The 13,288-nt window shown below is 35.4% G+C and overlaps 1 protein-coding gene and 1 long non-coding RNA gene across 3 annotated transcripts in view; one reads left to right on the top strand and one right to left on the bottom strand.

The window, feature by feature from the left end:
- LOC136795894 (uncharacterized) overlaps positions 1–13,288 on the top strand; it is a 355,650-nt gene that overhangs the window by 247,512 nt on the left and 94,850 nt on the right. The window lies entirely within an intron of this gene.
- Positions 1–13,288, bottom strand: part of LOC106686835 (putative fatty acyl-CoA reductase CG5065) — a 29,647-nt gene that overhangs the window by 8,748 nt on the left and 7,611 nt on the right. For both annotated transcript variants that reach the window (XM_014430393.2, XM_014430392.2), the window contains exons 3-8: positions 12,460–12,666; positions 11,456–11,563; positions 11,205–11,345; positions 4,626–4,774; positions 4,447–4,556; positions 1,281–1,470 (exon numbers count right to left, since the gene is read on the bottom strand). In XM_014430393.2, the coding sequence (XP_014285879.1) occupies positions 1,281–1,470; positions 4,447–4,556; positions 4,626–4,774; positions 11,205–11,345; positions 11,456–11,563; positions 12,460–12,666 (905 nt within the window). The remainder of the gene's footprint in view (positions 1–1,280; positions 1,471–4,446; positions 4,557–4,625; positions 4,775–11,204; positions 11,346–11,455; positions 11,564–12,459; positions 12,667–13,288) is intronic.

Below are 13,288 nucleotides of genomic sequence, written 5' to 3'. Positions count from 1 at the left end.
TGAGGTTTAGTTTGAACTATTCCTAGGGATTTTTTAATTCTTAATTATATATATGAGAATTCTTGCTTGGGACAAATTTGTTCATTAGTTATAAAAAAACATCTATATAGTTTTAACACTTCTTTATTATTTTTACTCTCCCACTTTTCCGCCAATCCGGCCATTTTCAAGGATGTATCAATTGAAAATTTTTAACTAAGTTTTGATTCATTAAAAATCAATTATGAAAAATTGAATTTCCTACCTTATTCACACTTATCTCAGCCAATCATTGCTTATCACATTATTGCAGGCTATATGCCTTTGTCAGTTTTTATCACTAGTCAACTATGAAACTTCTTAAATTAGGAAACAATATGCAATAATAAATTAATTTTGATCATAAGTGCTAAATTACCTATACAATGTCTATTTCACCACTGTATCAACACTAAAGGTAGTGGTGAGCTACACAATGGTGTAACTTACCACAACATCCCAGGTTTGCAGATCCTCATTATTCCTCAGAATTTATTCTAGTTTCTTTATTTACTTATATAGTATTTTAAAAACCTATCAAATTTAATTATATATCATTTTTCTTAACAAAACAAAAGGATAAGATTATAATAATAAATTAACTTTGCTTAAAATTTCAGCATAATGCTGGTACAAATGTTTTGTATCTGATTTGAAATGAGCGGTATAATTGATATTTTATGTTATATAAATAGCCTCCAACATTTTTCTTTTGAAGGTATTATTTTATTTTTGTAAAATAATTGTATTTTCAAAATAAAAATTATGCTTATTTTTGGATACATGTCTTATAGTATACTCTTATATATATTCCTGGATAATTCAGACATCTTTTGTCTCCACTTTATCCTTTATTTTTCTGTAGCAATTTTTAATCTTATTACTAGGTCTATAACATAAGAAGTATTCACCCACGTCATATTCTTTGAAGGATCTCTGCATCTCTTTCGATAATCCTTTTATAAAATTACATCCATAAAAATTTTTAATGATTTTAGTATTTTATATTTAATTTTCTAACGTATTATTATAATTTTTTAGGATTATATCCCAAACTTTATAAATAATTGTTTAGGGTGAAAATTTTCTATGAATATGTTGAACTCTTTACTTTTGATTGCATTTAATCTACTAACATCAGTAACTCTTATCACATTATGTATGTAGTTATTATTAACGTTAAGGAATGACAAGAATACATTACTGCTAGTTTTCATTTTAGTCCATTTACTTAGTTTTATGTGGAGCCTTTACATACTTACTCCATATACTTTTTCCACGTAGCAACCAACATAGCATTGATGGCTATATCAGCGGGTATGTGGTCCTGGTGGCATTCGTCCCTGGAGTACACCACTCGGATCAGGCCTAAGCCGATGGGCACGGAAATCGCACTGAGGCCTGCGAGGATGTCCGCCCAACCTTCGAAAGGTTCCTTGAAAGTTGTATTCACTAAAAAGTACATAATTTAATGGATTTAGTAGAATTAAGCATTGTTTCGTATAAAATATTTTGTAAGATACATCTTATACAAAAAAAAAATTGAATTTCAGGAATAGCGGATATAGTTAGATATAGGAGCCCGATTCATTAAATCCAGCTTATAGAACATAATTAATTATTTTAATAGTATCTGTCACACCTCGAACTGGTTAGGTGGTCCTATTTCTGGCGATTCTAAAACTCTTAAATATTAAATTCTGAAATTGTGCTATCAAGTAGTATTTCCTATAACTTAAATCTTCGTAAAACAAGAAGCGATTTTTTTTCTTAAAATTTTGCCCAAAACTAAGGCCTAGAGTACACTAATTGTAGTGAGGTTTATACAGCATATAACAACAAGGAAACCTGTTTCTGGGGGTGATAAAAGGAGCTCAGTTGTTTGTTTAATAATTTAAATAAGATTATTTTGATAAAGTAAGGTATTAGAATGTGTAGGTCTTTCTTTCAATGCTTCGTCTATAAATTCTAAATGGTGGATCCTAGTGAAATACAAATACATCATTAATATCTGATCGTATAAATTAAGGTTTCGAGGGTTTTATGTTATCTGTTATCTATCCTAATAACCTACTCATCTATGAAAACATTGTATTAAAGTATATAGAGAGGATTAAAAGGAAGAATAAAATAGTCTTTAAGCTGAGCTGGTGTGAGCCATTTCATCCTTCTTTCTCTTTTTTTTCTTAACGTTCTTAGTGCGACTAAGCTAAACTTATACCCTACCATCTAGTTACAAATATACAAAATAATTGTTATGTTTTTTCTATATTTTTCTGTTTTAAAACAATCATCAACTATAAACTGAAAATAACATATTTCAATTATAATTTTTTTAAAATTAATTATTTTAATAGTATCTGTCACACCTCGAACTGGTTAGGTGGTCCTATTTCTGGCGATTCTAAAACTCTTAAATATTAAAATCTGTAATTGTGCTATCAAGTAGTATTTCCTATAACTTAAATCTTCGTAAAACAAGAAGCGATTTTTTTCTTAAAATTTTGCTCGAAACTAAGGCATAGAGTACACTAATTGTAGTGAGGTTTATACAGCATATAACAACAAAGAAACCTGTTTCTGGAGCTCAGTTGTTTGTTTAATAATGTAAATAAGATTATTTTGATAAAGTAAGGTATTAGAATGTGAAGGTCTTTCTTTCAATGCTTCGTCTATAAATTCTAAATGGTGGATCCTAGTGAAATACTAATACATCATTAAGATCTGATCGTATAAATTAAGATTCGAGGGTTTTATGTTATCTGTTATCTATCCTAATAACCTACTCATATATAAAAACATTGTATTAAAGTATATAGAGAGGATTAAAAGGAAGAATAAAATAGTCTTTAAGCTGAGCGGGTGTGAGCCATTTCATCCTTCTTTCTCTTTTTTTTTTCTTAACGTTCTTAGTGCAGCTAAGCCGAACTTATTTCCTACCATTTAGTTACAAAGATACAAAATAATTGTTTAGTTTTGTTCTATATTTTTCTGTTTTCAAACAATCATCAAATATAAACTGAAAACAAAATATTTCAATTATAATTTTTTTTAACAATTTTATTATATATATAATAATTTTTACTTTCACGATTTTCTCAAAAACGGCTTTATAGATTTTTATCAACCTCGGTATATGAATGTATAATCAAGTTATCTTTAATATTAGCTTGGTATTATTATCATCATTGGAGTAGTATGAACGTGCTTCAATGCACAAAAATCTTTTAGAGTATAAAATAGATTCATATAAACTATTAAAGAATTTGATTAATAATGAAAGGAGAAAATGGTTCTCGCAACAGCCTTGATATCCGAAAGCCGTTAAATCGGGTTCATTCTATGCTACACAGCGTTGTTAGGAACTATTATATTCTAGGAGGGAAGATAATAAATTATTGTTTTTTACACTTTAGGAAACCCTTAAGGGGCGTGGTGGCCACGGGGTAAAGTGCGTAAAGTGCTCTAAGGACCCGAGTTCGAATCCGGCTGGACAGAAAATTGTTTTCTGTTACACTGTAGCCGTGAGTTAACTCCTGTGGGTTCTTGGAGCCCTCCTGGGGACCACCCAGCCTCTTAAATCGGGTACCCTTAATTGGGTAAAAATCTGGCGGTCGAGCGGGATTCATACTAAATCACATACTTGCACAACCGTTGGTCTAGTAATAGTAACACCAGACTGAAAAGACATGAAACTACTCGTCGATTTCGACTATTACAGCACTTACTAGACAAACGGTCTAAACTTCCAACACATTACAAAAGACTGATCTACATGACTGTAATGGAGTTGATCTTTGGGGCTCCACAAAACCTTCGAATTCCTCTCGTATTCAATCCTTACAATCCAAAATCCTTCGTAAAATCCTCAATGCTCTTTACTTTGTCAAAAAATATTATCATACATAAAGACCTTAATGTTCCCTGTGTAACTGATCTATCCCGAACCAGATATCACTCCTTCCATTATAAACTCTCTAATTACTCAAACCCCCTAGTTTCTAATATTGCATCCTCTTCCATTCCTGACATTCCTCCGAGGCGTCTGAAAAGAAGATTCGTGGCCATCTCCATACATTTCAGACCAGCTAATGTAAAATGTCATTAGAGTGCTACCAATGGGTAGGGTAGTTTCCCTACACGTCTGTAACACTCCAATTTAACTTAGATCAGATTTACTAAATGTATTATAATGTACAGTTGTAAATAGCAATAAATAAATATTAAAAAAAAAAATAGTACTTCTTTACATAGTACTGAACCCCTGACCCTCCATGGCTTGTAGCGGTGCAGATTTTATTTTAAATTTAAGAAGGAATAGAATCCTCAAGCTGGTAAGTGAAAGTGGTTTAATGAACGCACCAGATTTATTTATTTTCATAGTGAATTAGAAATCCATTGATATATTAATGTTGGAAGTTTGCTCACCTATGGTTGGTCTGATAATTACTGTTGGAAAAATGTCCTTGTGCTCGTCAACGATCTGCTCGGACATTGATTTACTCCAAGTGTAACCGTTTGGATGTCCACACATCAACCTGTTAACAGTTTTTTTTCATCTTATTATTTATTTCTTAATGTTGTTAATATATTACATATATACATACTTTTCTTTCAATGCCGTAAGAGTTGAAGGCTCATTATCCAACAAGTACAAGATATCCCTCCAGTCTTGACAGGCTGGAAGAACTCTCTCTTCTACTTCATCGCATGGAATGTTCATGTTGCTGAAGGCGGTTGATACATAGAGGAATAACTAAAAATATTGAATTACTTCACTGAATAAACTGTTTGAGATGTTTCTTCCTTATATATAACTTAGTTATAAATTAAGAAATTTCATTATTTTACCAATGAAATATTAACGTTGATATCGCAAAGTAATTTTTAAATGTATTTCGTCTTACTTTGTTTTTCCTTATTTTTATAACTCAATTTTTTTATTATTATTTCAAATTTATACACATATTTTTGTCAGGATTGATAGGTTCATTAAAGTATACATTTTTTGAAATCAACAAATTTTAATGATGGATCTAGCCCATTACCTTGTACGTTAGATTCTACTTTATAAAAAAATATTTTCAGCTAATACATATTAACACAATTTTTTTTAAATTTAATTTCATGTGTAGGAATTAAGAATCTTAGAAAATATCATTTAATTTCCGTCTTGTTTCTTCATTAAAATCAAGAAGAATTCATAATATATTCAAAAATATATACAAATTGTACAACTAATAAGGTTATTTCTTGACAACGTATGGCCGATGATGCTGGTCCTAGCGAAATCTAAAAAAGGTTGGGTGAATTATTTGGTCTGTTTCCTAGGCGGCCGCTACAGACTGATTTTTTAGGATTTGTAGTTAGGTAAAAATACATTGTCTTTGTAGTCAACTCTCTATATTTTTTACAAGTCATAGAACATATTTTTATTAATTAATAAAATGAGATAACACAATTTTTTTTTCATCTATACCCAATGTTGAAGCAAAAAATATGTGGTTAGGGATTACAACTTATCATGCTTTCTAATTATGATTAGGAATATCAAGTTTTAGGAAATTTTTAAGTCGTATAGATTTTTTTTTTTTTGCCAAGACTCCCATTGGAGTCCTATACTGAAGTCGTATAGATCTTATAGATCAAAATACAGGACTTTAAATTCAATATTGGTGCATGTTATCACCATTAAGACCAATGTAACGCCGTTAAGTGCAAGTGTTCTGAAGTAAGGGGTCTTGAAGGAGGTCCGTGGTTCTAAGTAATTGGGTCTCTCCATTAACCTGCTACGGTTAAATGGGCCAATGGTACAATGGTCTTAGTAAGGCCTGTGGAGTTGGGCTATTTAATAGATTGGATGTGGTATCTATATACAATAATGCATGAACAAATAATAATAGTATAGGGTTGGCAAATAAGTTTTTTTTTTTATTCATGTTTTGTTTATAATACGCCACACTTTTCTGATGCAATTAATCCTAACAGGGGATTGTTTATCCTATTTGTAATATGTAAACAGTTATGTCTGTTGTTGTTAAGATTCGGTTAGTATTGTGTTTGTGATCCAGCTGAGATGGACGGAAATATCGGGCATTTTAGGCATATTTTGCTTTATTACTTCAAAAAAAGGAAAGCGAGCTGCAGTGCCACATAAAAAAACATGCGGGGTCTATGGGGATAATGTCTTAACAGAGCGCATTGGTTTGCCAAGTTTCGAGCTAGGAATTTAGACATAAACGACGAATTTTGAAATTAGGCCTCTCTCTCCATTTTTTGTTCAAAAACAAGCACTGATTTTTGGAAATAAACAGAATAAAAGGATTTCAAAAATAGTCAATGCAATTTTTTCCAACCCCTAAAAAATAAATTTAAATATAATTATAATATAATAGAAATAAAATAAAACAAGTATAATATAAAATAAATACAAGGTTTATCTGCGCTAGTTCCTTTTACTAGAGCAGATCTCTATTCTTAGGAATGACTGTTTTTATGTAATGAATGTGCTGGTGGTTCATATCTGAGTTGTGTGAGGTATTGGGGCACCCCCCGTTTCATTGACGCACGAAAACTAAAAACTAGATATGTGTCTCTGTCACTCGCGGATTTCATTGGCTACGGTGATGTAGGTCTTGCCAACGCACTTTAAGTGGTGCTGGTGTCAATGATTGAAAGAGTGGATTGGTCAGAGATTGGAGAGAGTCAAAGAACTTGACATGCCTCCGACCAATGAACTCTGCTGTTGTGGGTCGATATTAGATAGATCGAGGAATTGATGCAGTTCCGGAGGCTTCTTCTTCTTCTACGATGTAGTGCGGACCATCCTCCGCTGCGTGCCGTCAGAGAGGTTCGTGAAGAGTCCTGCCCCGTATAAAAGTGCCGGCCTCAGGATGCTCTTGTAGATCTGCAGTTTAAGCCGCGGAGAGAGCGCTGATGTTGATGTGTGAAACAAGAACTGTAAGGAGGCGGTCCTTCAGACTAATCCGCCTTCTCACAATTCTCGGTTTCTGGTAGAGGTGGGTGGAAAACTTGAGATGGTGGTCACCCAAATATACTATGGATTTAGAAGGGGTGTTGATGGTGTCGTCCAACTTGAGCGACTTTAGGAGAGTCGATCGCTTGTATTGTTGCTGAGCGAACACGACGCAATCTGTCTTAGCTGGGTTCATGGTGATGTTTAAATTACCCAGGTGTTGAACAATCTCCTTGCTGACTGCTCCGACCCGCTCTAGGGCATGTTTGGGGTTCATACTGCTGCTGTAGATGGCGGTGTCGTCGGCATAGGCTGTGACTGTAGCTAATTTGTAGTTTTCACCAACCATATCAGCGTTATAGATTGAAAACAGCACTGGCGATAGACCTGCCCCCTGTCGCACTTCGCATGTCAATGGAAGGGAAAAGCACATTTCGAATCCGCACAGAGATGGTTCTGTTGGCGAAGAATGATGCTATGACGCCATAGAGCTGCTCCGGGCATTTGAGGTCTATGAGCTTAGGAGAAAAATGCCGTGAGACACAGAATCGAATGCCTTTGTACAGTCTATAGAGATCATGGCCGTAGTATGGTTCCGATTGAAGCTGGAGGTCACCTCATTCTCGAGCTTCATCAGAAGGTGTTCTGCGGTCATGTGAGCATGAAAACCGGTCTGCTCGTAAGTTATAACGGAGTATTCATCACGGAATTCCCGAAGGATGATCTTTTCGTGTACTTTAGCCAGATGAGGCAGCAGACTTATGGGCCTTTAATGGTCGGCATCGAACTTTTCCTTCTTCGGCTTGAGGAAAGGAAACAAGATGGCATGTTTCTATTTGTTGGGGAAGTATCTCAACCTCAAACATGAATTGTACAGGTTCGTGAGCTGAGTGATTCCCTTCCTTGGTAATTGTTTCAGCAGGACGGTCTGTATTCCATCATGACCAGGGACTCGGTTCCATGACATCATCTCAAGATGGCCTTCAGTTGTTTAGGTGAGACAAACATATAATAGTTCTTACCGGCCGTTTGTGGTGTCGAAAGCAGAACCCCTGTCCGCACTTAAATATCCCGCTGATAGTGTCCCACTAACGACTCGTCCTGCTCAGCGGGGCTCATGAGTCATGGAGGCGAACTGCCGAGGTCTTCTTGGTTGCTGCCTTGGTGGGCTTCCAAAATTTCCTGTAGTCGCTGTGCGTAGCCCTTAGGCAATCATGCCAGATGGCGGTCTTCCCCTGGCGCAGGAGATTTTTGATCTGTGTGGTGATCGAGTTGAAGGCCTTTTTGACTGCTGCGTCTCTGGAGTGGTAATGACGGTTTTTCCGGTTCCGCCTCCTGTAGATGAGTACCATGATGTGGGGTGGGAGTTTTTGGAGGTGGGGTGGTCTCGGGTGGTAGGTGGGGATGGCTTGGCGCGTATATTACATTATGGCTGCCGTGAAGTGGTCTATATAATTGTTTATTTCCTCCACAGAGCGCAGTGATGGTACAGTTTCCAGCCTAAGGCAGATTTCCTCTTTAAACCGGCTCCAGTCGGCCTCCTGGTGGTTGATCCGAAGAGATGAGGTCAGCAACGGAGCAGCCTGTGACTCAATGATGCTGCTTAGTCAACAGGTCTATTGTCGACGAAAAGCCTGTCCCAAAATGGTGGAAAGTATGTGTGCCGGAGTGAACTACCGTAAACGCAGTTTTTACTATTTGTCTACCCGCCAGGTTCGCTGAGGTGTTATGCCATAGACTGTGTCTGGCGTTGAAATCTCCCATTAGCCAGTGATTCGTCTTCGCCCTGTGTCTATGAGCTGCCGCAGTTCTGATACTTACCCTCAAGGACGCTAGTAGATTCCCATGATGTAAGTCGGTTGGTGCATTAGCACTTGGTCAGTGAGATGACTTAGCCGCATATCCGGGATGTTCAGAGATGACGGCATCTATGAGAACCACCACCGTGTGGGTCGTGGAGGAAGTCGGTGGCTATATACCCCCTGAGATGGTCTTCTCCTCTGAAGTCTGGTGTCAGTGAGTACGGCTACTGTCGGCTCAATGATTGCCAGTAGAGGCACTAGTACTTCTAGCTCTGTTGCAAGGCCACAACAGTTGTAATTTAGGACCTGCAATTAATTCATGGTGATTTTTGTCTCCTAATTCCCAGGATGATAAACGTCTGCATATTGTGCATGATCCTGGAACAGAAATCACTGATCATGCGATTCATTTGATCCATCATGTTGACTATGCGATGGTGTATTACACTGGTGTTAGTGGTGGTGGTAGGGATTGCTGGGTTCCTATTGGTTCGGGTTCGGGAGACGCAGGAGAATCCGTTATGGGCTCAGACGCTGGTGCTGCTTTAGATGGACGGAGAAACGAGGAATATGTCGTTCCTGCACTCCATCCTATTGGTCCTCGGTCTACTTGCAGTGGTGGGAACTGAACACGAACAGCTGCTGTCGGTTTTGTGTTGACTGCTGCTCTCTGCTCCTTCCTCTTCTCAACGAGCTCCACCATCCCCCGCCTCGTCCTGCTCCAACGATAGGCCGCCACATGCCCCTCCCAGCATTTAGAGTCCTCCACCCTAGGGTAGGCACTGATGTTATGTTTCATGCCACAGCGTACACACGCCTCCGTGTACCCGCAATAAATCTTGGTGTGCCCAAATTGTTGACACCAATAACACAAAAGTGGGCCCTGTTGGGAGAACTCACTATGTCTATGTGTCTTACCTTGTGAATGTCTGCTAATGTGGCCTGGACTGTAATAACTAACGGGGAGAGGGGAGTTTTTATGCCATCAATATTAGATTTCTCTAGCCTTTATATATCGATGGGGGCTGGATGCTGGAATGCGGACTTAGCATCTTCTATGGGAATGGAGATTTATAATACTATATTTGTTCTGGGTTTTGCCCTTTTGAGGGACATATGTATGATAGCCAACTTTTAAGTTCTTGAGCCATTTTGTTACTTTGTCTCGGTCTGTTAGGGTCTAAAGAAGAATCCAGACACCCTATTGTTTTTCTGAGTAGGAATTTTTTAAGTTTTAATTAGAAATCCTGTACCTCCGGAAGAGTGTTTGCTATCCACGATGCCTGGCGCTGGTTTCTGGGATTTGTTTGTAGAAGTCTCATTCTTTAAGAATTCCGGCTTAATAAGAGAATGGCCAGAATCAGAGCCCCCCCACATCATATTTGTTCGGGCTTATAAACTTTTTCTCCTTTTTATTAGTTGTCTTCACTTGTGGTGGTTCATTAGGGTTCGACTGGTTCTTCAAGCCTTGCGCTCCCGCCTTCGCTCTTGTTAGAGGGGGAGACACCTGGGATTTTTTCGTTACTAAATTCGACAGCGTCCGTTTCTATGTCAGATTCAAGATCTGTATCGTTCGGGAGATCTATGGCTTGAGCTAATTCCAACGCTTTGGTCATCGCGCATTGATTAATTAATGTCCGGGAATGAATGTTTTCATTACAACTAGCTTAGAGAAGCACAGCTGAATCACTGGTTAGGAGTCTACGCACTGCCTTATAGTCTAATAAGCTTATAACTGCACGGCACTATTTCACTGTTTGTTCGCACATAATTAATAATAAGAATCTGAAAACCTGATTTGTGCAAATCCACACATTCCTGTGGTCAGAAGAGCCAACAACAATAGATATTCACTTTGAACAAAGCCCTTTGTTCTTGAAAATACGTTGGAAATACGTTACAAATGACGTCACCAGGTCTGAGCACTGAGCGACCGCAACACACAAGCACTGGCACTGAACTATTATTTTATTATTAGTCAAAGCACATGAATAATTTTCCATTTTATAACTTTTATTATAATATTTGAAAAAATTGAATCAAAAGGTAATCTACTAGAAAAATAATAATTGTTTAAATATATTTGAATTGTAAATATTGTTTTATTCGTAATTGAAGACATTAAAGGTTAAAAATGATAAGTGATATTTTCTTTCTCACTCTTTTTGACTGTTTGTTTTTTTTTTTTTAGTTATCTACACTTTAAATCGTGCTAGTTTTCAGGAATAAAATAATATTCCTTAATAATATTAATTAGAAGTGATTTTGTTTAAGATATTTTACTTTATTTTGTTTTTTTATGCAAAATAAAAATATTTAAAAATTAATAATATAAACTATTATAATCGTAATACAAGTAAAAATGTGTCTGCTCACAATCACAATCACAAAGTATATTGGTTTTTTACCTGTAGATTGATCATCCGTTTGGCTAGATTCAGAATTATATATGTTGCTTTGGTGTTCTTGATTAGAAGTTCATGCAAGTTGTCCGTGAATTGTATCATTGCTGCCGCGTGGTAAACTATTGTTACTTTCTCAATCAGCATCTAAAATTTAATATTATTTTATTTGTTTAATATTTAAAGCATTTCTGCGTAAAGTACTGATTTATGATGAGTACCTTTTCTTTTCATCAAAAATGTGAATGAGGAAATACCTGTTTATCTTCTTCTGATAGCCCAAGGTTTTCCTCTGATATGTCTCCTTTGACGAGGTGAACTTTGCTAAATGATTCTGGATTAATTTTTCTGAGTATATCAAAAAGCTGTAAAATATAAAGGAAACTTATCTTACTTTAAATATTTTACCAATTTTACTTGTAACTTGATGTGAGGTGGTGATCAGTGCTGAATCTATTGATTGTTTTAAGTATTATTAGTATTTAATATTTTATCTTTTATAATTTGTATTCTGTTTTAGTAGGAACAAGTTTATATACATAAATTCATTTTACTTTTAAAACGGAATTGCTTTCATTATACATTAATGTTTGACTGCCTGTGAATTAGAAGTAGATAGGCTGCGGTCAAAATAATAGAAATATTATTTAACTATTCGACCCATAATATTAAGTCTTCATTACAGCTGTTGTGATAGGTGGAAATTTACAACTATGAAACAAAAGAGTTTTTATTATAATGAAGGAATTTCAATTAAAATTTATTTGTTTTATTTTTGTACATTTCCACCAGTCACAACAGCCATGATGAAGAATCGGATTGTGGGTAGAAACGTCGGCAATTAATATATAGCTGTAAACCATTTTTGACCTTGACATGATCATCTCCTTGGCGTAGATTTTACTTTTTCGACTATCACTGAGAGAAGGATTGAAATTAACCAATTTTTTCTACGTGTAAAAACACTAAAGAGAAGAAATTAAACATAAGTACTTGTTAGTTCAGATAATTGAAAAAAAAAATATGATGACATAGATATTAAGACAGTTCATGAATATGTAAAGTCATAAGTATTTTAAAGCCATTTTGAGATAGATTAAAATTTATTTCGTTATAGTATTTCAGGTAGTTTCTGCAACTATTTCTTCCTTTTTTTTTACTTCAAAACATTTGTTACGTCTTTAATAAATAAATAAAATTTCAATTCTAAAATTTAATTGCTTTTTTTTCCATTGAGAAAGATCAAATAATTCCGTATTACTGGCAGTTCTGTGATTTCTTCCCATCTTTGCTGTACAGACCCATGCTTCTTGGGTCTAATCAGCAGGTATATCTTGGCGATATCCGGGCAACACCTGAGAATCTTCTCAAGCAGCACTTTGCCCATTAGCCCTGTTCCTCCTGTGATCAATATTGACTGCCCTGCGAAGTATTCCGGTATGGAAGTTGGAGGTCCTTTGAGATTGCTCTGTAAAATAATTGCTAATGTTAAGTTTGTTCAAAGTTTCTATGCTATAATAATTCTAACATATACTTAAATCGGCAATCGTGTTAGATTATTCATTATACTTAAATAATAATAATACTGCGAACCGCTTTCACCCATGAAGGGCTTGTAGCTCAGTACTTAGATCGATCATAGGAGGTTTATTGGTATATTTTCACTAAAAAATAAAATAAAATAAAAAAATGAACTTTTATTTTTTATTTTTTTTTTATTTCATTTCAAATTCAATGTTTTGAGGAGGTCTGAATGATGTCATATTCTGTAGAGATGAGAATTATAAGAGTTAAGAAACAGTATTTTGCATTATCACAAAATAGAATAGTAAAGGATAATACTGAATAGAAAACAATCAGGTAATATATATAAAATATGTAATAATAATGTAAACAATTACATCTCCATCCAGCACATAAAGTATTTAAAAATTTATTTATTGTTATTTCCCCTTTATCTTACTATTTTTATAACATTACCTGATTGTTTTCCACTTTATGTTCACTTTCATTTATGTTACCCGTTACTTTACATTTCTCCTCTCTCTCTCTCTCTCTCTCTCTCTCTCTCTCTCTCTATATATATATAT

This window comes from Halyomorpha halys, unplaced genomic scaffold, assembly GCF_000696795.3.
Source record: "Halyomorpha halys isolate HHAL.00 unplaced genomic scaffold, Hhal_1.1 Scaffold886.1, whole genome shotgun sequence".
Classification (NCBI taxonomy): domain Eukaryota; kingdom Metazoa; phylum Arthropoda; class Insecta; order Hemiptera; family Pentatomidae; genus Halyomorpha; species Halyomorpha halys.
Note: the sequence above shows the minus strand (reverse complement) of the source record. Positions and strands in the feature narration are given on the sequence as shown.